General features: G+C 40.0%; 1 protein-coding gene across 3 annotated transcripts in view; it reads left to right on the forward strand.

Annotated features, from left to right (window-relative positions):
- Vmp1 (vacuole membrane protein 1) overlaps positions 1-20898 on the forward strand; it is an 83132-nt gene extending 62234 nt beyond the window's left edge. For all 3 annotated transcript variants that reach the window (XM_090351137.1, XM_090351136.1, XM_090351138.1), the window contains exons 10-12: positions 437-498; positions 18797-18899; positions 20082-20898. In XM_090351137.1, the coding sequence (XP_090207263.1) occupies positions 437-498; positions 18797-18899; positions 20082-20225 (309 nt within the window). In that variant the 3' untranslated portion in view covers positions 20226-20898. The remainder of the gene's footprint in view (positions 1-436; positions 499-18796; positions 18900-20081) is intronic.
- Positions 20899-23426: the final 2528 nt, after the last annotated feature.

Consider the following 23426-nt stretch of genomic DNA (forward strand, 5'->3'; position numbering starts at 1 on the left):
ATGTTGTATAAGACCGTTGAGTTCATTCCAAGTACCACCACTTAGAAAAGAAAACAAAAAGTACTATTTGAATTAAATTCTATCTTATTATTCTATCTTAAAAGAAACGTTTGCTCAGGCACTGGTTGCTCACGCACACCTGTAATCCTAGCTACTCGGGAGGCTGAGATCTGAGGATCGAGGATCAAAGCCAGTCCAGGCAGGAAAAAGCCATGAGACTCTTTTATCACCAATTAACCACCAGAACATCAGAAGTGACACTGTGACTTAAGTGGTAGAGCACTCGTCCTGAGCAAAATCCACAGAACTTAACTTTTTAAAATAATGACTATATTTGGTAACTTATAGTATGTTTTTTATATGTTTTTTACTTATAGTATTTTTTATATATAGTATGTTTTTAATGACTAAATATTTTAATTGGTGTTTCTTACAGAAAATCTTCGTTATCATAACATTCAGCAAGCACATAGTGGAACAAATGGTGGCTTTTATTGGGTGAGTAATTCTTTAAAGATTAATGTTAATATCATTGTTTGAATAGAGTATATGTGTAAAAGACTGAATTAGAGCTGGGTACCAGTGGCTCATACCTGTAATCATAGCTACTCAGGAGGCTGAGATCTGACAATCAAGGTTCAAAGCCAGCCTGGGCACAAAAGACTGTGAAACTCTTATCTCCAGTTAACCCCCAGAAAACCAGAAGTGGCACTGTGGTTCAAGTGGTAAAGTGCTAGCCTTGAGCTGAAGAGCTCAGGGACAGTGCCCAGGTTCTACATTCAAGCCCCACTCCCCCACCCCCCCACCCCTGCAAAAAAAAAAAAAAAAGTGAGTTAGGTCAGGTATGTGTGTATACATATGCATGTTCAGATTCTGGACTGAAACTCAGGGGGGCCTGCCCTGCTATCCTTGAACTTTTTCACTCAAGGCTAGCGTTTTACCTTTGTAGTCCCAGCTTCCTTTCCAGCTTTTGGGTAGTTAAATGGACATAAAAATCTCTTGGGCCTGCCTACCTGGACTTACTTTAAATTGTGAATCCTTAGTTCTCAGCCTCCTGAATAGCTAGGGACTACACGTGTGAGCCACCTTAGCTTGGCTGGGTCAGAATTTTTTTTTCCCAGTCCTAGCCTGTGCACTGCCCTTGGACACTTTTTGCTCAAGGCTAGCACTCTGCCACTTGAGCCACAGCACCATTTCCAGCTTTTTCTGTATATGTAGTACCAAGGAATTGAACCCAGGGCTTTGGGCATGCTAGGTGAGCACTTTCTCACTAAGCCACACTCCCAGCTCCTCGGTCAGAATTTTTGAAACTACTCTTTAGTTTTAGAAAAGCAAAAATTGCTTGACCTATTCTTAAATTGAAGAAGACATTCAAAATAGCCTATAAAGGAAGATGAAGATCATCAGTCATACATCAATTTCCACATAAGTATAAAATAAATCTTATGTACTATTTTAGTATATTATTAAATATGCCACAATAAGATGTTGTAATGTTAACAAAACATGTCAACCAGAAATCTGTTACAGCAGTCACCAGAGAAAAATCAGACCATTTTAAAAGACTAAACTATCTAAAGTTTTCCAATACTGTCTGTAGGAATTCACTCAGCTTCTTTTCTAGATAATGTGTGTGTGTGTGTATGTGCGTATGCATATGTATATATATACACATATATACATATATATGTTAAAAATATAAATATATTTTAATTTTTTGTTTGTCATGGGGCTTGAACTCTGGGCCTGCGCACTGTCCCTGAATTCTTCAGCTCAAGGCTATTGCCCTACCCTTGAACCACAGTGCCACTTCCGGTTTTCTGGTGGTTGATTGGAGCAGAGTCTCAGGGACTTTAGTACCCAGGCTGGCTTTGAACTGCAATCCTCAGATCTCAGCCTCCTGAGTAGCTAGGATTACAGACATGAGCCACCATGCCCAGTTCTATATAATAAACAGTATAAATAATTTGATTTGACAAATGATACTTTATTATCAGATGCCAAAAGATATTTTTTCAGCAACATTATACCATGATCAGATTGTCCAGTTGAGCATGACATGATTTGTTTTTCTATGGTTTGAAATGGGAAATGCTTTTAAATATAGTGTTCATATGAAAACTAGCAAATAAACCTGAGGGTTTGTCTGTTGATAGAGCACTTGCCTAGCCCGTTCATGGCCTTAGGTTTGATCCCCAACACTACAAAAAAAAAAAAAAATATATATATATATATATATATATATATATACACACACACTCACCAAAACTAGAATGGCTAAAACTAAAATGGAGGCTAAGTTGTACAGGAGAGAATGGGTTTTGTTTTGTTGTTGTAAATGTAATTTTTTTTTTTGGTGTTTTATGTTGTTGTTTATTGTTGCTGAGGTTTGAACTCGGGGACTTGCACTTACTGAGATGGTACTCTACCACTTAAGCCATATCTCCTATCTGGCTTTTTTTGTGTGTGGGGGGGGGGTGTCATGGGGCTTGAACTGGGCCTGGCGCTGTCCCTGAGCTCTTCAGCTCAAGGCTACCACCCTACCCTTGAGCCAAGCCCCACTTCCTGTTTTCTAGAGGTTAATTGGAGATAAGAGTCTCAGATCTTTTTGTGCCCGGGCTGGCTTTAAACCTTGATCCTCAGATCTCAGCCTTCTGAGTAGCTAGGATTATAGCCATGAGCCACTGTGTCTGGCTGAGTCTATTTCTTTTTGAACAATGTCACCCCTTCCCTCGCCTCGCACTCTTCCAGTTTTTCCCTCCCATCTCCACCCACAAGATGCATAGTTCAGTTCAATGATGTCTAGTTAGTATCATTCATTGCTGCATTTGTTCACTCTCTGTCCCTCCATTTTTGTACCCTGCCTTTTTGCTGATAATTTCGGATCTCACAGACTTTTTAGCCAGGCTGGTTTAAAACCACAATCCTTTAGATCTCAGATCTCAGATCCTCAGGTAGCTAGGATTATAGGTTCATCATTGGTTTTGTTTTGTTTTGTGGGAGTCCAGGAGCTTAATGAACTCATAACTGGATTTTTTTTTTTCTAATTCTAGCCTTGAGCTCAGGACCTCAGCACTGTCTTTGGATTTTCTCAAGGCTAGAACCCTAGTACTTGAGTCACAGCACCACTTCTAGCTTTTTCTATGTATGTGGTACTGAGGAATCGAACCTGGGTCTTCATGCATGCTAGGCAAGCACTCTATCACTAGGCCAAACTCCCGGCCTGGATTTTTTCTTTTTTTTTTTTTTTCCCTTCAAGGTGTCATAATTTACCATTTGAGCCACAACTCCGTTTCTGGGGTTTTTTGGTGGTTGATTGGAAATAAGATTCTCACAAACTTTCCTGCCTAGGCTGCCATGTAACCACTATTCTTAGATCTCAGCCTCCTGTGTAAGTAGATTTAGAGGTGTGAGCCAATAGCACCCAGCCCAGCATTATGTTTCCCATATAAGCCTCAATTCAATCTACAGGACTTAAATGATCCTCTTATCTCAGTATCTGGAACTACTTCCCCAACAACAAGAATGAGGTTTTAAGTCAGGAACCAGCAGATCAAATCTGTAACCCTAGCTACTCAGGAGGCTGAGCTCTGAGGATGGTGGTTCAAAGCCAGCCTGTGCAGGAAAGTCTGTGAGACTCTTATCTCCACTGAAACTACAAAAAAAAAAAAAAAAAAGCTGTGAGTGCAGTTCCCGCTCAAGTGTTAGAGCAGTAGCCTTGAGCAAAAAAAGGTCAGGGACAGAACCCAGCTCCTCAGTTCAAGTCTTAGAACCAGCACCACAAAAAGGGGGAAAAAAGTTTTAAGAGGTCTTTTTTTGAATTGAGCTTACTAAAAATACTGCTTTTAATTTACTATAGAATCATTCTCTGTTAATTTTAACATTGTTAAAACTCCACATGGTTTAACAAATCATCAGACTAAACTAGTTAAGTTTGGAATGCAGTCTGTTGAAGGATATTTAAAACTGTGCAACCAATGAAGAGAGTGAATTGCCATGGTAAACAACAACAAAAAAAAGATAAGCCAGTAAAGAGTCAACAATTCAAATTTAAAATGAAATTATGAAATACTAAGAAAAAAAAGTTGTCTGGAGGAAGACCAGCTAGAGAATGATATTGTAAAAAGATCACAGGGAACAAAACAAATCTAGATTTGAGATATAACTGCCACCGCCAGGTTATTTTACTTCTCTGTGTCTGTATCTAGTTGCTGTTCCTTCTTTTTTTTTTTTTTTTTTTTTTTTTTTTTTGATCAGTTGTGGGGCTTGAACTCTGGGCAGGGCGCTGCCCCTGAGCTCTTACCTCAAGGCTAAAGCTTTACCACCTTGAGCCACAGCACCACTTCGGGTTTTCTGGTGGTTAATTGGAAATGAGTCTCATGGACTTTCATGCCCAGGCTGGCTTTGAACTTCAGTCCTCAGATCTCAGGCTCAGCCTCCTAAGTAGTAGCATGAGCCACCAGTGTCCGGACTACTTGCTGTCCTTTCAGTCATGTATCTGAGTAGCATTTCTTCTCCAGTTCAGGAGGCCACTGATCAATCCTTCCAACCACAGTCAGACTTTTTAGTTCTCTAAATATTGGACAGTGTAGTTGACCTATACTCATATCAACGAGTTAATATTCCAAAACATGTAAGTTTTTTTAAATGACTGTTTCAGGTTTTGATACTACCTATATTTTCAAAATCTCCTGTGCAGTATGTCTGTTGACTGGATGAAAAGACTGATTTCATTGTGATCTTAGGGAAGAATGAAGGAAAGTCAATCTTAAGTGTGTGTGCATGCTCATGTGTGTGTCAGTACTGGGACTTGAACTTCAACTCAGGGCTTTGTGTTCTTGCTCTTGACAAAGACTTTTCTCAAGATTATACTAATACTGTTTTTTCTTTCTTTTTCTGTTTGTTGTTTTTTGATCCTACTGGGATGGAACTGAGAGATTCAGACTTATTGGTCATAAACTACTATTTTAGCCACATCCCAGTCTTTTAGCTATGATTTATGTCACATGCCACATGCATGATACAATTCTCCTACCTTGGCCTCCCAAGTAGCTGGTACTGCAAGTAAACACTACGACTCCCAGCTGTGTGTGTGTGTGTGTGTGTGTGTGTCTGTCTGTCTGTCTGTCTGTCTGTCTGTCTGTCTGTCTCGGTTGTGGGGCTTCAACTCTAGGCCTGGGCGTTTTGTCCCTGAGCTCTTCAGCTCAAGTCTACAGCCCTACCCCTTGAGGCACAGCCCCACTTTTGTTTTTTTCTGGTGGTTAATTGGAGATAAGAGTCTCACGCGGACATTTTTCTGCCTTTGATGGCAGCCTCCTGAGTAGCTAGGATTATAGGCGTGAGCCACAGCACCTAGCTCCAGCTTTTTTTTTTTTTTTTTTGCCAGTCCCAGGGCTTGAACTCAGGGCCTGAGCACTGTTGTTGGGCTTTCTCAAGACTAGAGCTCTGCCACTTGATCCATAGCACCACTTCCGGCTTTTTCTATGTAGGTGGTTCCAAGGAATCTAACCCAGGTTTTTGTACATGTTAGGTAAGCACTCTACCTTTAGGCCAAACTCCTGGCCCCTCCAGCTTTTAAGATAGGGTCTGGCTAACTTTTCTCTAGACCAGCCTCAAACTAACAGTCTTCCTGTCTCTACCACCATGCCTAGCTACTATATAGATAATTGTTGAGGAAAATACTTTTAAGCAGTGGGTCCTTTTTACATGTTATATTTATTATCACTGTGTACTTCCAATTGCCTTTTACCGATCAGAAAATGTATGACTTTGCCATCTGGCCTAGCCATATAGAGTGCTTGCCTAACATGACGAAGTCCTAAGTTTGATTCCTAGGCACCACACACACAGAAAAAAAAAACAGAAGTGGTGCTGTGGCTCAGGTGGTCGAGCTCTAGCCTTAAGAAAGCCCAAGGACAGTGCCAGGCCTTCAGTTTAAGCCCCAGTACTGGCAAAGAAAAAAAAAAGGAAGAGGAAAGAAGAAAGGAAGGAGGGAAGGGAGAAAAAATGTATTAACTTCAGAAAGATTATAAATACTAGGCCGGGAGTTTGGCCTAGTGGTTAAAGTGTTTGCCTAGCATGCATGAAGACCCAGGTTCGATTCCTCGGTACCACATACATAGAAAAAAGCCGGAAGTGGTGCTGAGGCTCAAGTGGTAGAGCTCTAGCCTTGAGAATGTCCAAGGACAGTGCTCAGGCCCTGAGCTCAAGCCCAGGACTGGCAAAAAAAAAAAAAAGATTATAAATAACTGACATACAATTTTTAGTTTTATTATCCTCATAAAAGTTCCCACTGCATATAATGTTGAAATATTTTAGTATTATTTTATGTTTTGTGTGGATGAAAATTATTCATGTTCACTATTTTATATTATTCCACTGGGTAGTTATTCATCTTTCTCCCATTTGTAGACTCTGGATTGTTTTAACACATTTGCTGTATTGAACAATACTCCATAACATTTTTTGGTGTAGTTTAGATTAGGATATGAGAGAGAGTCTAATGATGAAAGAGTCATTTAGAAGAAGAAAATAAATGATTGAAAGTACACATTGAAAGCTGGACACCGTAGCTCATACCTTTAACCTTACCTACTCAGGAGGCTGAGGTCTGAGGATCAAGGTTTAAAGCCAGCCCAGGCACTAAAGTCCCTGAGACTTTTTGTGTAGAAGAAAAATCCAGGTTCCAGCTAGGCACAGTGGCTCATAGTTGTAATCCTAGCTACTCAGGAGGCTGAGGTGTGAGGATTGCATTTCAAACTGTTGGAGACTCTTATCACCAACTAACCACGAGAAAACCCAAAGTGGTGCTGTGGAGCTGAAGAGCTCAGGAGCAATGCCCAGGCCCAGAGTTCAAATCCAAGTTTGACCAAAAAAATAAAAATAAAAATAGATGTTGGAGGTAAATAAGCTACTCTATCGTTTTTTTTTTAATTGACCATATTTGGGCAAATTAGCACCAGAAGTGTACCTGTGGCTTGCTAGGTCTGGCTCTTTATTTTTTCCAAGGGAGCATAGAAAGAATTGCTGTTGACAGTTACACTTGTAGTAATCATGTTTAGTATTCATTTTACAGAGGTTTAAATGCTATTCTAATGCCTACCCCAAATGGCTCCTATTCTCAATTTAAGTATGAAGGACTTAGCTACTCCATATGATATACTAAGTTTACCTTTTGACCTGTGCTGTTTTTAATATTGTACATTATTGTGTGGAATACCATATTTCCCTCCATAGACTACAGGTAAAACCTTCTGGCTTATGGTATATTTAACAAGTGGAAAGAGAAAAGGAATATAAAGATAGGCTGAGCTGATTGCTGGTGGCTCATACCTATAGTCGTAGCTACAAGAAGCTGAGAAAGCTCAGGGACAGTACCCAGACCCAGAGTTCCAAGTACTGGTACTGGTAAAGGATGGGAGGGAGGGAGGGAGGAAAGAGAAAAAGGTGAGGTGGGGGAGGCTTATAAATCTAAATAAATAATTGAAATAAGCAAGGGGATAAGACCAAAAAACCAGGAACTTTACAGCTTAATAGGCACTGGTTTATTGTGGGCTGTTTTTTGTTTAAGATTTAAAACTAAAAAAAAAAAGATTTAAAACTAATTTTATTTAATTGTAGACCTCCATTGAGAGAAATAGATAGATTTCTTAATATAACCAAACCTAACTTTTAAAAATTCCTGATTAAAATGATGTGTTCCAGTATTCTCACCAAATAGATGAGAATTCCCAGAAAATAACATTAAGCATATGACTTGCAACAAACCATATGCAGAACATTGGCTCATTGTCAGGTTGCCAGAGTCTTATTGGAAGACAAAGTCCCCAATTTTACCACACAAGAAAAGTTTCCATAACTCAATCATTAAACTTGAATGCTGGGGGATGGGGTTGCCTAGAACAGGGACTTTTTACCAGATACAGAATGTTCCATGCTCTTTTTTGCTATTTTTCTATTTCTGAGTTAACTTCATGTTTGACCTTAGCATAGGGCTTGCCTATGGCAAGAGAGGTCATTTTAAGTGTTTGAATTTCGTGTTCCTCACTCTATGGTGGGAATGAGCTGTTTGAACTAGAACCTGGGCTTGTTTGTTTTGTTTTGTTTTGTTTTTCTGTTTTATTGTTTTGTTTTGTTTTGTTTTTTCTCAGTCATGGGGCTTGAACTCTGAGCCTGGGCACTGTCCAAGAGTTCAAGGTTCAAGGCTCCCCTTTGGCTTGGGTATTGTCTCTGAGCTCAGGGCTCAAGCCTAACGCCCTACCCCTTGAGTCACAGCACCACTTCCAGTTTTCTGGTGGTTAATTGGAGATAAGAGTCTCAGGAACTTTAGTCCCTGGCTGGCTTTGACATGCAATCCTCAGATCTCAGCCTCCTGAGTAGCTTGGATTACAGCTATGAGCCACTGTGCCTAGCTGGAACCTGGACTTTTCTTTTACAGAAAGAAAATCCTTGTTTTAAAATATAAAATGTTGCCAGGTGTGACAGAAAATAACATTAAGCATATGACTTGCAACAAACCAAGAGCTCAGGGACAGTGCCCAGGCCCAGAGTTCAAGACCCACAACCCACCCCCAAAAAAAAAGTTTTATGTGTATATTCTCTTTGGCATTGATCATTATGAAATAATTGGGAAAGATTACAAAAATGCAGAACACATTTTTTTTTTTTGTCAGTCCTGGGCTTGAGCTCAGGGCCTGAGCCCTGAAAGTCCTTGGACTTTCTCAAAGCTAGAGCTTTGAGCCTCAGCACCACTTCAGCTTTGTTCTATGTATGTTGAACCCAGGGGTTCATGCATGCTAGGCTAGTACTTAACCACTAGGCCAAACTCCCAGCCCAGCACATTTATTTGTAGTATCTGAAAAAGGATTCACTAGGGTTAAGTCCCCAGCTGCTGAGACTCAATTGTACACTGTGATTTTATTTTAACCTCTTCAGTTTAAGGAAGCTTTTTTCCTTTTCATATCAGTTTTACATTATGTATCTTTTCTCCCCACCTACCAGGATTGAATTTGAGATAGCTTTGCTTTTCTCACTCACCACCAGAGCTTTAGTATTTGAGCCATATCTTCAGTCTAGTTTCTTGGCTGTCTAACTGAAGATAGAGTTTCTTGTATTTTTCTGCCTGGGCTAACTTCAAACCTTCATCCTAAGATCTCATCTTCCTGAGTAGCTAAGATTACTGGTGTACCATGGCACTCAGCTATATCTTCTCTTTGGACATTTAACCCTTGTGTGTTTTTTTTGTCATAGATACTAACAAGTAGCACAGTTAGACTATTAGATGAGAAATGAATATTTTATTAGGAAATAGCTCTTGACCATAATTTGAGCATTTCAGTAGAAGGGTGAAAACTAAAACTGAAGTATTACCTTGAATTATGTAAAATTGTAGGGTAAAGGAAAAGACAAGCCAGTGTCATTCCTTTCACATTTCATTTCATTAATAAGAGAAACCACAGTATTTTAGGCTATGGGGAAGACTTAGTATAGTGCTGTCCAAATGGAGGCCCCAAGTAATATCAAACTAGACATAGGAAATCATTTTTTTAAGACAAACTGAAGCAAGGAAACTAACACCTAGTAATTATCTGTAGTGTCAGATGCGTTTCATGTGTGTGTGTGTGTGTGTGTGTGTGTGTGTGTGCATGTGTGTGTGTGTGTGTGCGCGCCCGTGTGTGCGTGCACATGCGCACCAGTCCTGGGCTTGAGCTCAGGGCCTGAGCATTGTCATTGGACTTTCTCAAGGCTAGAGCACTTGAGCCTCAGCACCACTTCCAGCCGTTTTCTATGTGTGTGGTACCGAGGAATTGAACCCAGGTCATCATGCATGCTAGGCAAGTACTCTACCACAAGGCCAAACTCCTAGCCCCATAAATTTCTTAATATATAGTACCTGTGAGGTACTACTGCTGAGAAGATGGAGAATCCAAACTACAGAGAAGTTACTTTCATTAAATGATAAGGGAAGAGCATGATAGATTGCCTCTAGTTTTTGGAATAACTAGACTATTTTTATGTGAAATTTAATTCTAATCATTATTGTCATCTGGAGGAAGGGGTATCCATCCACTCATGATGATCATGTCACTTGGAGTAAGCTTCATGCTCTCTCACCTTAAATTTAAAATTCTGTAGACTGTTTATTGTTCTTTCCCTTTAGGTCTGAGTGGGTCCCTATTAATGATATTTCATTCTTCTTTTTCTTTTTTTTTTTTTTTTTTTTTTTTTTTTTGAGCACAGGGCCTGAACACTGTCCTTGGACTTTCTCAAGGCTAGAGCTCTACCACTTTAGCCTCAGCACCATTTCCAGCTTTTTTCTATGTATGTGGTACTGAGGAATCGAACCCGGGTCTTCATGCATGCTAGGCAAGCACTCTACCTCTAGGCCAAACTCCCGGCCACTGGTATTTCATTTTTACAACTCAATGCACTTTCAAGGCAGCCTCAGCTCTGTTCATAAAAGCTGCCAAGGCTGGACACAGGTGACTCAAGCCTATAGTGCTAGCTACTCAGGAAGCTGAGATCTGAGGATCATATTTTCAAACCTGATCCAACAGGAAAGGCCTTGAGACAGTTGAAAGCTGGATTATAGCCACCAGCACCCAGCTTCAACTTATTTTATTTAATAAAATCTTTTTGGCATCTGATCAGTTTTACTTGGTACCTTGAAAATACTTATATAACTTTTGTTGTTGTTGTCAGTCATGGGACTGGGCGTTTGTTCCTGAGCTCTTTAGCTCAAGGCTACCGCCATATGCCTTGAGCGAGAGCCCCATTTCTTTTTTTCTAATGGTTAATTGGAGATAAGAGTCTCATGGTCTTTAGTGCCAAGGCTGGCTTTGAACCCGAGGTCCTCAGACCTCAGCCTCCTGAGTAGCTAGGATTACAGGCATGAGCCATATTGTCCAGCTCCTAATAACTTTATTGAGTACAAAAAAAGGTTGAAAGTGGCACAGATACAAATGACATGTAATATATTTTAATCCAAGGTCTTCAGGTTGAATCACATCAAAGTTTAATATTAGCCATGTTGATATTCTAAATATGTATTACTGAAAAAACTCTAGATTTTTCTATATAGTACATAATTTTCCATATACTACATGAATTTTGTTTTATATTGAGATGTTCTTCCAAGATCCTAACTATAAAGGAACTTGATTTGGGCAGGCTACCACATATCAAATCCAACAACCAGTTTTCTCTTTCAATATCAGCCTCAGATGGTCTATCATGTATCCAATTAAGTGATAAACATAAAACACTTTCATTCCAAACAATTACTAGACCTTCTTTTTTCCAAATTAAACGTACATTTTCAGAGCTGAGTATGAGAGTAAAATGCTTATTTAGTGGCATGCTCAAAGCTTGTGATTCAGTTTCTAATACTGAAGAAAAAAATATGTATAAATATATGTGTCTTTTTTTTTTCCCCCTAACTCTGAGGTCAGAACTGATATAAATACTGAGAGTCAGCAGGAAATGAATGGCCTTTGGCTTCCTCAGAAAGAGCCCAGGATAAACTGCTACCCTTTCTAAGCTGTCTCCTCAGGAAGATAGTTTCATGTAGAGGGCAGTCTGTCATAATTGAATCAGGCCTAGAGTCTGAGGTCCGTTCTGAGTCACTAGGAACAGAGCTGTAGTATTGGTTGGTCCCCAAGGAAACTGGTGGCTAAATACTGTGAGAATCTTTATCAGACAGGAAATGACAACTCATTAAAATACTAACCGTTAGACCTGTTTAGATCACTGCCTGGGGAGTGGGGAGAAAATTTTAACCCTGTGATGACTAAATGGACACATTTCTAAAAATAGATTTATTTACAAGGTTTGTTTGTTTTTTGGTTTTGGGGGATTTTTTTGCCAGTCCTGGGTCTGAGACTTGCTCAAGGCTCTACCACTTTGAGCCTCAGCACCACTTCCAGCTTTTTTCTATGAATGTAGTGCCGAGGAATCGAACCCAGGTCTTTGTGCGTGCTAGGCAAGCACATTACCACTAGGCCAAACTCTCAGCTCTGTGTTTGTTTGGGTTGTTTTTTTTTTTTAAACAAGAAAGAGGATTGTCATCTTTTTTTGTAGAGAAAGAGAAAAAATGAACTTTTTTTTTTTTTTAAATTTAGGGCTCTACCTCTACAATGCTCCTAAGCCAGATCTCAGATGACAGAATTCTCAGGTACTAGAGGATAAACTGATTTATTGATTTACACCCATTATTCCTCATTTCATCAACAAAATTCTTAATGCCTTGATACCCCGTTTGATTTTTCACTGTGGGCACAATGTGTCTGTCTATTGAGGTTTAACTATCCAGACTCTTTGAAAAGTCTCTTTCTAAGCAGAACATGGGTGGCTTTCTTCTATAGTTCTAGCTATTTGGTAAGCTGAGATCTGAAAGATTGCAGTTTGAAGAAGGACAGAAAAGTCTGCAAGGAGGATCTACCTCCAGTTCAGCAATAGTCTTACATTGATTTGTCCTATTAACTAAGCCTTTAAAAATATTTTAAGGCAAGGTGGCTCACGCCTGTAAACCTAGCTACTCAAGAGGCTGAGATCTGAGGATAAAGGTTCCAACCCAGCCCAGGCACAAAAGGACCTGAGAGGATTTTGTTTTGAGACTTTATCTCACAATGTATCCCAGACTGTCCTGGAGCACTTAATCTTCAGCATGGACTACATTACAGTCTGGCTTTCCCTTTCTCCTCTTAATGACCCTGGCCTGCTCCCATCTCCTAAAATTACATTTCCCATTTAAAAGCTTTTAGTGATCTGATTTTTAGGAAAGTGAATATAACCTATATCTTCATATTAGTGCTCAGTTCCCTAAAATAATAGTGGAGAAAGGAGCGAAACATAGGTTAAATTAAATATTACTTTTTAACACCTCTGTAGAAGTCATTGACACTTCAGTTGTTTATCTCTTAATTGTGCTTCTGTATTCAAAACCAGAAAAGTCAGTAATTTTTTGTTTTGTATCTCTTTTTTTGCCAGTCCTAAGCCTTGAACTCAGGTCTAAGCACTGTCTGTCCTTGGACTTTCTCAAGGCTTGAGCTCTACCACTTGAGCCACAGCACCATTTCTGGCTTTTTCCATGTCTATGTGGTACCAAGGAATCGAACCTGGGTCTTTGTGCATGCTAGGCAAGCACTCTACCAGTAGGCCAAACTCCCGGCCTTGCTTTGTATTTCTTTTTTTTTTTTTTTTGCCAGTCCTGGGCTTGAGTTCAGGGCCTGAGCACTGTCCTTGGAATTTTCTCAAGGCTAGAGCTCTACCACTTGAGCCTCAGCACCATTTCCGGCTTTTTTCTATGTATGTGGTACCGAGGAATCGAACCCGGGTCTTCATGCATGCTGGGCAAGCACTTTAACCACTAGGCCAAACTCCCGGCCCCCTTGCTTTGTATTTCTAACAAGCTATTCTTGTGTAACCAAATCTGGTTTTGAACTCCTGATCTTTCTGACTTACCTCCTTTTACTGGGAATAAGCCTGACAAATCAATATAGTTCTTACATTTATTTCTGTTTTCTTAAGTACAGTGCCTTGGTGTGATAAAGATATTAAAAAAAAAAAAAAAAAGAACACCTGGCTGGAAAAATTCAAACAATCATGATAAATTTAAGAAAAAATTCAGACCTTCAGGTAGCAAAACTGAGTTTTATTGACTGATAATGAAGAAATTTAAAAAAAAAGTTTATATGTAGTAAACCAGCCTGTTAGAGACTTACAGGACTGAGAAGAGTCCCTTGACAACAGGAATAATAATGACCCATGAATTCTAGCATGCTTGGAATGGGCGTGTGCTCTGTATTAACCAACAAAGGAGAATTTACCATTGTGAAAAACAGGAATAATCACTCCACCCACTCTGTATACAACCTCTGCCAGTTGTCCTGCTTCCTGGGGAAGATTTTCTGGCTGTGAGAACAAAAAGCAAGGCAAACCTTTATGAGGAAATAAGAAGAAAGTTTAAAATACAAATTTTATTTACATAAGTGATTTCCAGACACAATAGCATATGTATTTAAAAAAAAAAAAAAAAAAAAACTACGGAAGGTTCTGGAGTGTGGCTCAAGTAATAGAGCACTAGCCTTGAGGACAAAAGCTCAGAGAGAGCTCCCAGGCCCTAAGTTGAAGCTCCACATCGGAGGGGGTGAGGGGAAGGAGAAAACTTAAAAACTATAGAGAAACCATAGATTCTATGTTTGAAAAACAGTCAGGGTCTTGACATACTTCTGACCAATGTTACTTTGGATTTTTTTTCTTTAAGTGGATGTTTAACAGTAAATTTGCCAAGAAGTTTGTCTTTGTTCCCCATGTACAAAAAGTTTCTTTTCATGTCTGAGACTAGTTTCCTTTTTTTTTGTTGTTGTTGTCAGTCCTTGGGTTTGAAATAGGGACTGTGTACCCTGCTCCACTCTGGCTTTTTAATGGTTAATTAGAAATAGAATCTCACAGATTTTCCAGCCTGGGCTGTCTTTGAATCCTGAAATCCTCAGATTTCAGCTTTTTGAGTAACGAGGATTGTAGATAAAAGTTACCAGCACCCAGCTGAAACTGATTTTGAGTGAATTTAGAGTTTTGTTGGTGTTTTTCTTTCTTTCCTTTTATAGCTTTTTCCTTTTCTAAAAATCTCTTAATAGAGCTGAGCGAGGTGGCTCACACCTATAATCCTAGCTACTCAGGAGGCTGAGATCTGAGGATCACATTCAAAACCAGCCCAAGCACTAAGGAACAGGAAACTCTTATCTCCAGTTAACCACTAGAAAACCAGAAGTGGTGCCATGGCTCAAGGGTTAGGGTGGTAGCCTTGAGCTGAAGAACTCAGAGACAGTGCCTAGGCCCAGAGTTAAAGCACCACAACCAACAACAGCAACAAAAAGTCTCTAATAGTTGCTGGGAGTTTGGCCTATTGGTAGAGTGCTTGCATAGCATACACCAAGACCTGGGTTTGAATCATTGGTACTACATACATAGAAAAAAACTGGAAGGCTGGGCATGGTGGCTATAATCCTAGCTACTCAGGAGACTGAAATCTCAGGATCAATGTTCAAAGCCAGCCCGGGCAGAAAAAGACCTGAGACTCTGGGGCCAGGAGTTTGGCCAAGTGGTAGAGTGCTTGCCTAACATGCACGAAGACCTGAGTTCAATTCCTTGGCACTACATACATAGAAAAAAGCTGGAAGTGGTACTGTGGCTCGAGTGGTAGAGCTCTAACCTTGAGAAAAATCCAAGGACAGTGCTCAGGCCCTGATCTCAAACCCCAGGACTGGTAAAGAAAAGAAATCTCTAACAGGCCAGGAGTTTGGCCTAGTGGTAGAGCCACAAAAAAGCTGGAAGTAGTGCTGAGGCTCAAGTGGTAGAGCTCTAGCCTTGAGAAAACTCCAAGGACAGTGCTCAGGTCCTGAGCTCAAGCCAGGACTGGCCAAAAAAAAAAATGGTGATAGTATTAGATAAATTTGAGTAAAATTGACTTAGAGGAAAAAAATATGTGTGTGTGTGTATGTATGTATGTATGTATGTAATGGGGCTTGAACTCTGGGCCTGGGTGCTATGCCTGAGTTCTTCAGCTCAAGGCTACCACTCTGCCCCGGGAGCCACAGCCTTACTTCCTGTTCTCTAGTGGTTAATTGGAAATAAGAATCTAATGTTCTTTTTTTTTTTTTTTTTTTTTTTGCCAGTCATGGGCTTGAGCTCAGGGCCTGTGCACTGTCCTTGAACTTTCTCAAGGCTTGAGCTCTACCACTTGAGCCTCAGCACCACTTCAGGCTTTTTCCTATGTATGTGGTACCAAGGAATCGAACCTGGGTCTTCATGCATGCTAGGCAAGCACTTTAACCACTAGGCCAAACTCCCGGCCCAAGAATCTAATGTTCTTTAGTGTCCTTTAGTGCCTTGGCTGGCTTTGAACCTTGGTCCTCAGATCTCAGCCTCCTAAGTAGGTAGGATTACAGGCGTGAGTCACTGTACCTGGTGAAAGAAAACTTTTTATTAAGATTCTTCTTTTCTTTTTCTTTCTTTTTTTTTTCTCTCTCTCCTTTTTTTTTAATGCCAGTCCCGGGGCTTGAACTCAGGGCTTGAGCACTGTCTTTGGACACTTTCTGCTCAAGTCTATCGTTGTGCCACTAGAGCCACAGCACCACTTTCTGGCTTTTTTTCTCTGTATGTGGTACCGAGGAATCAATCCCCGGTCTTCATGCATGGTAGGCAAGCACTTATCACTAGGCCAAACTCCTGGCCCCAAGATTCTTTTTTTTTTTCTTCTGTTATCAAGGAAATGTATAGAGGGGTTCCATTTACATTCGCCAGATAGTAGGTGCATTACATCTCACACATTGATACCCCTTCTTATGTTTTTGTCCCCATTTCCCTCCCCCCATTTATTGATTCTTTATTAGCATACATTGGTTGTAGTAGGAACTTTCATTGTGACAGTTCCATACAGTGTACCCACTAGATCCACCCCCTCTGTCACTTTCTTGTGTCCCTATCCCCTTTCCTCTTAAAAGAATTTCTATAGGTTATGTCATTTTACTTTCACATATGCATGTAAAGTACCTCAACCATAATCCCCCTCTCTGTTTACCCTCTCTCTTTCTGTAGGTAGCTGCCTCCAACAGTCAGCTTTTCTTTGGACCTTTTTTAAACTGGGTCTTCTTGTGTACATATTTTGCTGTAATTTCTTTTATACTCATGTAATTTATTGCTAGTACAAATATATGAACTACTGACATTCCCAACTGTTTCATTCATTTATTTATTTATTTATTTATTTATTTATTTAATTTATTGCCTGTCCTGTTGTTTGAACTAAGGACTTGGGGACTGTCCTTGGTATTTCTCAAGGCCAGCACTCTTCCACTTGATCCACAATACCACTTCTTGCATTTTCTGTATATGTGGTACCAAAGACTCAAACCCAGGGCTTCATGTATGCTAGACAAGCACTCTACCACTAGACCAAACTACCCACCCAGTATTCTCTCTCTCCCTCTCCCTCCTTCCCTCTCTCTCTCTCCCTCCTTCTCCCCTTCCCTCTCTCCCTCCCTCCCTTCCTTCCTCTCTCCCCCTCCCTCCTTCTCTCTCTTTGTCCTGAGGCTAGAACTTAGGGCTTGGGCACTGTTCTTGAACATTTTTTGCTCAAGGCTAGCCCTCTGCCACTTGAGCCACAACGCCACTTCCTGCTTATTCTGTGTATGTAGTACCAAGGAATTGAATCCAGGGCTTTTTGCATGCTAGGCTAGGCAAGCACTCTACCATTAGACTACATACCCAGCCAAAGCCTTTCTCTTTAATTCCTCTGCTTTGTATTACAGAAAATGTAAAAATCCAGATCCAAAAGCGGCAGCCTGCTTGTCCTAAAAAAAGATAGTCAATAAAATCCAGGCAAGGTGGCTCATGCCTGTTATCCTTGCTATTCAGGAAGCTGAGATCTCAGGATCAAAGTTCAAAGCCAGCCTGGGCACAAAAGGACCTGAGACTATTATCTCCAATTTACCTCCAGAAAAGAAGCAGGTGTGGGGAGTGGTGAGGGGGTAGCCTTGAGCTGAAGAGCTCAGGGACTATACCTAGGCTGAGTTCAGGCCCTGTGACCCACAAAACAAAACAAAAAGTCAATTAAGTTTCCTTTCCCTTTAGGGAAAGCATCAGGCACTGCTGGAAATGGTTCTGGCCCAAGGAAAGAGATTGGATTTTTTGCCATGGTGTGACTGATTTTCTAAGTTGTCCTAAGTTACCTTTTTATAAAAATGTCTGCAATAGGCCGGGAGTTTGGCCTAGTGGTTAAAGTGCTTGCCTAGCATGCATGAAGACACGGGTTCGATTCCTTGGTACCACATACATAGAAAAAAGCCGGAAGTGGTGCTGAGGCTCAAGTGGTAGAGCTCTAGCCTTGAGAAAGTCCAAGGACAGTGCTCAGGCCCTGAGCTCAAGCCCAGGACTGGCAAAAAAAAAAAAAAAAAAAAATGTCTGCAATATATCTACAACAGGTGCCTGATAGCTGCAGTTACCCAACTGATTTAACTGCACTGCCTCCGCACAAGCTGGGTGAGACAGAGCTCCAAGTACACCTCTTATCGAAGATCTCTGTCCCGGTCATCTCAGAACAAGTTGTTTAGTAATGTACAGGAGTTCCTGTGCAAACCATCCACCATAAACCCTGAAATGATTCAAGGTTCATAGTTCCTCTTTGTTCCTGTGTTAATCACTGACTTCTGACTAAGGGGAGGAGCCTCCCAAATTTGCTAATGCATTCTTTTTGGGTAAGGATGACGCAGGGATTGTCCTAATAAGGACTTAGATTGAGAAAGCACCTCCCCCTCGGAGAAGTTGGGAGTCTGAGAGGTCTGGAGAGGGGGCAGGCAGTTTCTTTTTTAACTAGGGATGACACAAGCATAAGTCATTTCCTCATTAATCGGTTCAAACCAGTTCTTACAGGAACTGGTGGTGATAAATGTGGGACTTCTGAGAAGTCATTCATTTTATTCTTCGTGCAGCCCCAAGTGTGCACTGTCTGCTGTGCTGGCTTCACTCTTGAGCCCTCTTGTTCTTTAGAAGTGGCTCCTGACTGCAGCCTTTAGTTTCTCTCAGACATGTTCATGACAGAGATTTTCCTACTTTTAAGGAGCTGTTTAAATGAAGAGTTTCATGCGATCTTTTACAGCTGATTATCTTATATTTTGTTCTTCCTTTTTATCCAGTTTCTGCTTTTTGAGTCCAGGTGGTAAGTGAATTTTCTTTAACATCTCTCCTGCTTTTCTTCCCAAATGTATCTTTTCCGGGGACTACTGTGCCCTGCTTCCAGTGCTGTCCCGGGCATCGGACCTTCTCTGCAGAAGCCATTCCAGGAATACCTGGAGGCTCAGCGCCAGAAGCTTCACCACAAAAGGGATATGGGTACCCCACAGGTGAGAATTTACTCTGAGTTATTTTCCCCCTGGGCTGTTACAGATAGAAATTAGGTTTCTGGCTCTTTGATTTTTTGGTAGAATGAGGTTTGCTTGGCTATTTCTTAACAGAAGTTCTGGTATCATTAATGCACTTACTCTCTACTGGGAAGTTTGTTTTAAACCATATCAAAAAATAAAAAGTATTAACTATTTTTCAAGCATCTTCCAAAAACAATGGTATAGGTAGTAGGAAAAAGTGACAGTTACATCCTATTATGCGGAATGAATTATTGCCTTGATCTTAACTGATTTATCAGATATATTTCCCTGCTTGATTATATTAAAAAGTTAAAATTTGTAACATAGCAAAATACTTGATCTAGGTAGCTTAAATCATGCTATTCTGTTTTTCCTTTTTCTTGTGAAAAAGTAATTGAGTTTGCTTGTTTTAAAATAAATCAGGGTTCCTCTTAACATAGCTGAACTTAAGGACTTTAACTTAAACCAAGAGTGCTTTTATATAAATAGTTCCGTTACGGGAGGAAGTAAGCAATAGCCTGAAATAGGAAACTTGAAGGAAGCAGTAGCTTTGTAATGGCCTTACACTCTTCACATGGCCCTTTACTGCCCTCACTTGTCCAAAAACAACTTACAGTTACATCTTAACTCCCAATACGAAAACAAAACTGTTTAACTGTCCTGACAACTGCTTCACAATTATAGAGGATAATTTAGCTCATAACTATATTCTTAGATCAAAGCAAAAAACAAAAGATTAGCTCACATATGCATTTCTTACTAAATTGTGAATCACATCAACTTTCTGCCCAACAAAGTGAAATCCTGATCATCCAAGTGAAAAAATGCCTGGCCTTGGGGGCCAGGAGTTTGGCCTAGTGATTGAGTTCTTGCCTAGCATGCACGAAGACCCAGGTTCGATTCCTAGGTACCACATACATAGAAAAAAACCGGAAGTGGTGCTGAGACTCAAGTGCTAGAGCTCTAACCTTGAGAAAGTCCAAGTCCAGGACTGCCAAAAAAAAAAAAAAAAAAAAAAATGCCTGGCCTTGGCCTAGGCGTTTGGGTTTAAAGTTTCAAGTTCCCATTATTTTCCCTAAGATATTGTAAATGGTCCCCTACTTACTGTTGAAAGAATGAGGCCTTTTCATTTGAATTGTTTGCTTTTTGCTTTTCCTGCAGGGAGAAAACTGGTTATCTTGGATGTTTGAGAAGTTGGTCGTGGTGATGGTGTGTTACTTTATCCTGTCTATCATTAACTCAATGGCACAAAGTTATGCCAAACGAATCCAACAGCGGTTGAACTCAGAGGAGAAGACTAAATAAGCAAAAAAGGTTTTAACTGCAGAAAGTTAGGATGAATGGGTTCTCCCATACATTGGGAGGACCCTTAACCAGGAAGGAAAATTTTCTTTTCCAACCTGTAACAATTTTAAAAATGTTTTTCTTGAAAGCAGTTTAGTTCATATTTTGCACTGGCATACTTTTCCTTTATGTGTTAAGGTAAGGTATTGACCCTCAATTTGATCCGTGTTGTATTTTATTAGGGTGAATGTGATGTTCAGCCTCAACGTTAACAGAAACTGGCCTGCTGTTTCTTTCAAAAGGTCCCACTTGGTACAATTGGAGAATACTTGCCACACAAAAAGTTCTTCAGTATGTTAAATATGTCAAGCTTTTTAGGCTTCTCTCAAGTGATTCGTTTTTTTCTAAGTCATCAAAATGTATATAAATTATATGTAGATTGGATAACAATCTTGCATGCCTATCATGGTACAATTTAATATGCCATCCTACTAAGACTTTCACTCCCTTTAAAAAAAAGGCCATTTTATGATGCATTGCACACCCTCTGGAGAGATTAATCTTTTACATTTTAAAACAGTATAAGGAAAATCTGTTTGGTGTCACAAGTGAGTACACCATTTTTTATTCTGTATATTTAGAATGAAGTCATGAAAAAAAAACCTTTATAAAGACATCTTTGATCATTCCAAAATTGTGTTTGTTTTCTTGAGCGATTTTATTTTTTCCCCTTCCTTTTAGCTTATAGCAACTCAAGGGCAACCTTGCCAAATCCAACTATAGCCAGAATTTTTTTTCTTTTTTTCATTTCAATTGTATTTTATTGTTGAAATAATATATAGAGGGGTTGAAGTTATACTCATCAGGTAGTAGATACATTACTTCTTGATCATTGATACCCCTTCCCTTGCTTTTCTATCAGTTTTCTTTCCCCTATCCCCTCCCTATAGCCAGAATTTCTTAAGTTTTATTTATCTGCAAAAAAGAGCCAATACCCAGGTGCCTTGTTATTTCTGGAACTGGACTACTACCCACTGCTAAATGATGCCTCTAAGAGTTGTCTCCTCTGAGGATTTCATGGTTTGTGATAGCTGGGAAAGAAAAGGAATATGCTAATGTAAAAATCACGGGACACAAGAAAAGTTACTTTTTTTTTAAACACACCACACCTCCAATTTGTTAATTTTAGCAAGTTTGTACTCTAGTTTTATTTATTTTTTTTTTATTTTTATTTTTTTTGCCAGTCGTGGGCTTGAGCTCAGGGCCTGAGCACTGTCCTTGGACTTTCTCAAGGCTAGAGCTCTACCACTTGCGCCTTAGCACCATTTCTGGCTTTTTTCTATGTATATGGTACCGAGGAATTGAACCCGGGTCTTCGTGCATGCTAGGCAAGCACTCTACCATTAGGCCAAACTCCCGGCCCCTGTACTCTAGTTTTAATACTTTTTTTTTTTTTTTTTTTTTGGCCAGGCTTGGGCTTGGGCTCAGGGCCTGAGCACTGTCCTTGGACTTTCTCAAGGGTCTTCATGCATGCTAGGCAAGCACTCTACCACTAGGCCAAACTCCCGGCCAATACTTTTTTTTTTTTTTTTTTTTTTTTTTTTTTTGCCAGTTCTGAAGCTTGAACTCAGCTCAGCTCATGGGCACTGTCCTTGGGTCCTTGGGCTTTCTCAAGGCTAACACTCTGCCACTTGAGCCACAGCACCACTTCTGACTTTTTCTATGTATGTGATACTAGGAATGGAACCCAGGTGTTCATGCATGCTAGGCAAGCACTCTACTATTAGGCCATACTCCTGGCCCCAACACTTTTTTTTTTCCTTTGAGATTTTTTTCTGATTAAGCATATCTATTTTGTTTAGGAAAATAAATGATTTTAGTTCCCCCTCCCCCTTTAGGAAAATTTATATTGACATTGTGTCAAAATAGAATAGAATTAGAGATAAATGTCAACAAGCCAGAAATGCTTGGTTTGGTTAATCAAATCCTTCCTGAATGTCTGCTTGTTTTGCCTATCGTCGTGACATCTCCATGACTGTACCACCTTGTCAGGTAGCTTATTAGACTGATGTTGACTGTTGAATCTCATGGCAACAGCAGTCGATGGGCTGTCTGACATTTTGGTATCTTTCATCTGACCATCCATATCAGTATTCTCATTCAGACATTATTCAGTATCATGGTTTATAATCAAAACCTGCGGTCCTTGTGTTGGCTGGCACTTCGGGCACTTTGAATCCTTTTATGCCATGATATTACAACATATCAAGAGAAGACTTTGTGGGAAATAGGGATAGTCTCCCATGACCACAGCTAAACAAAATATCATGCTTTATGGGTTTTGAAATGGCTATTACATCCTTAGCATGTTTGTTTGCTTTTGAGAGACTAGCATGTTGACTGTAAGTTGAGCTTATTTAAAAAGCAGTACCCAAAAACCTTAGTATAGATTTACATTAAACAGCATAATTTCTTAGATTGTTTGGCATTAGCTAAAGCCAGAGCTCCTAGACTGACTTCCAATTATGGCTCATCTCCTTCCTCTGCATTTATTTGGTGTTTGTCTAAAGAAAAAGGAAGTAATTATAAATGATACTATGCATACTAAATATTTGGGATTTACTCATAAGTTTGTTTCAGGTAATGTATTAGAACAACTTTCTTGCTTAGGCTAACTGCCTTAGGGCTTCATTTGACTTTAGGTGCCCATTTATTCACTGTTGCAAACTAATTTGCTTTGAAAGCAAATGAAGAACCACTCTCTTCCGAGTATTCAGTTGTGCCTCACTTGTGCATTCCTGCTGGCTTCCAGCTGGAGCACTGTGATAATCTGTCTCTTCCAGTGCCTTATTTGTTCCTTTTTATCCAGTACTCAGCACTGAACCTAGGGCTAGGCGCCCTAGGCAAGGGCTCTCCCATTTGAGTCCAGTCTGTTCCTTTCTTGTGTTCACTAAGGTAAATACAGCTAAGTGATACCAGAAATAAGCCCATTTCTAGCTGGTGGAAAGCAGAAAACTTACATGTGGATGGCTTATTACTCTAAATAAAAGAGGGTTTTAAAAATTCTGATTTCATCTCTGCTTCATATAAGTTTCATCTTGTGCCTTACCTGTTTATGATGTCTTACCATTTCCCAACCTAGGGATTGCTGAACAGAGTACATCAGCAGTTATTATGTACCTAAGCACTAAAATGAAAATGGAATAGTGTCCCATTTTCATG

Source organism: Megascapheus bottae, chromosome 17, assembly GCF_031878675.1.
Source record: "Megascapheus bottae isolate mThoBot1 chromosome 17, mThoBot2.hap1, whole genome shotgun sequence".
In the NCBI taxonomy this organism is placed as follows: domain Eukaryota; kingdom Metazoa; phylum Chordata; class Mammalia; order Rodentia; family Geomyidae; genus Megascapheus; species Megascapheus bottae.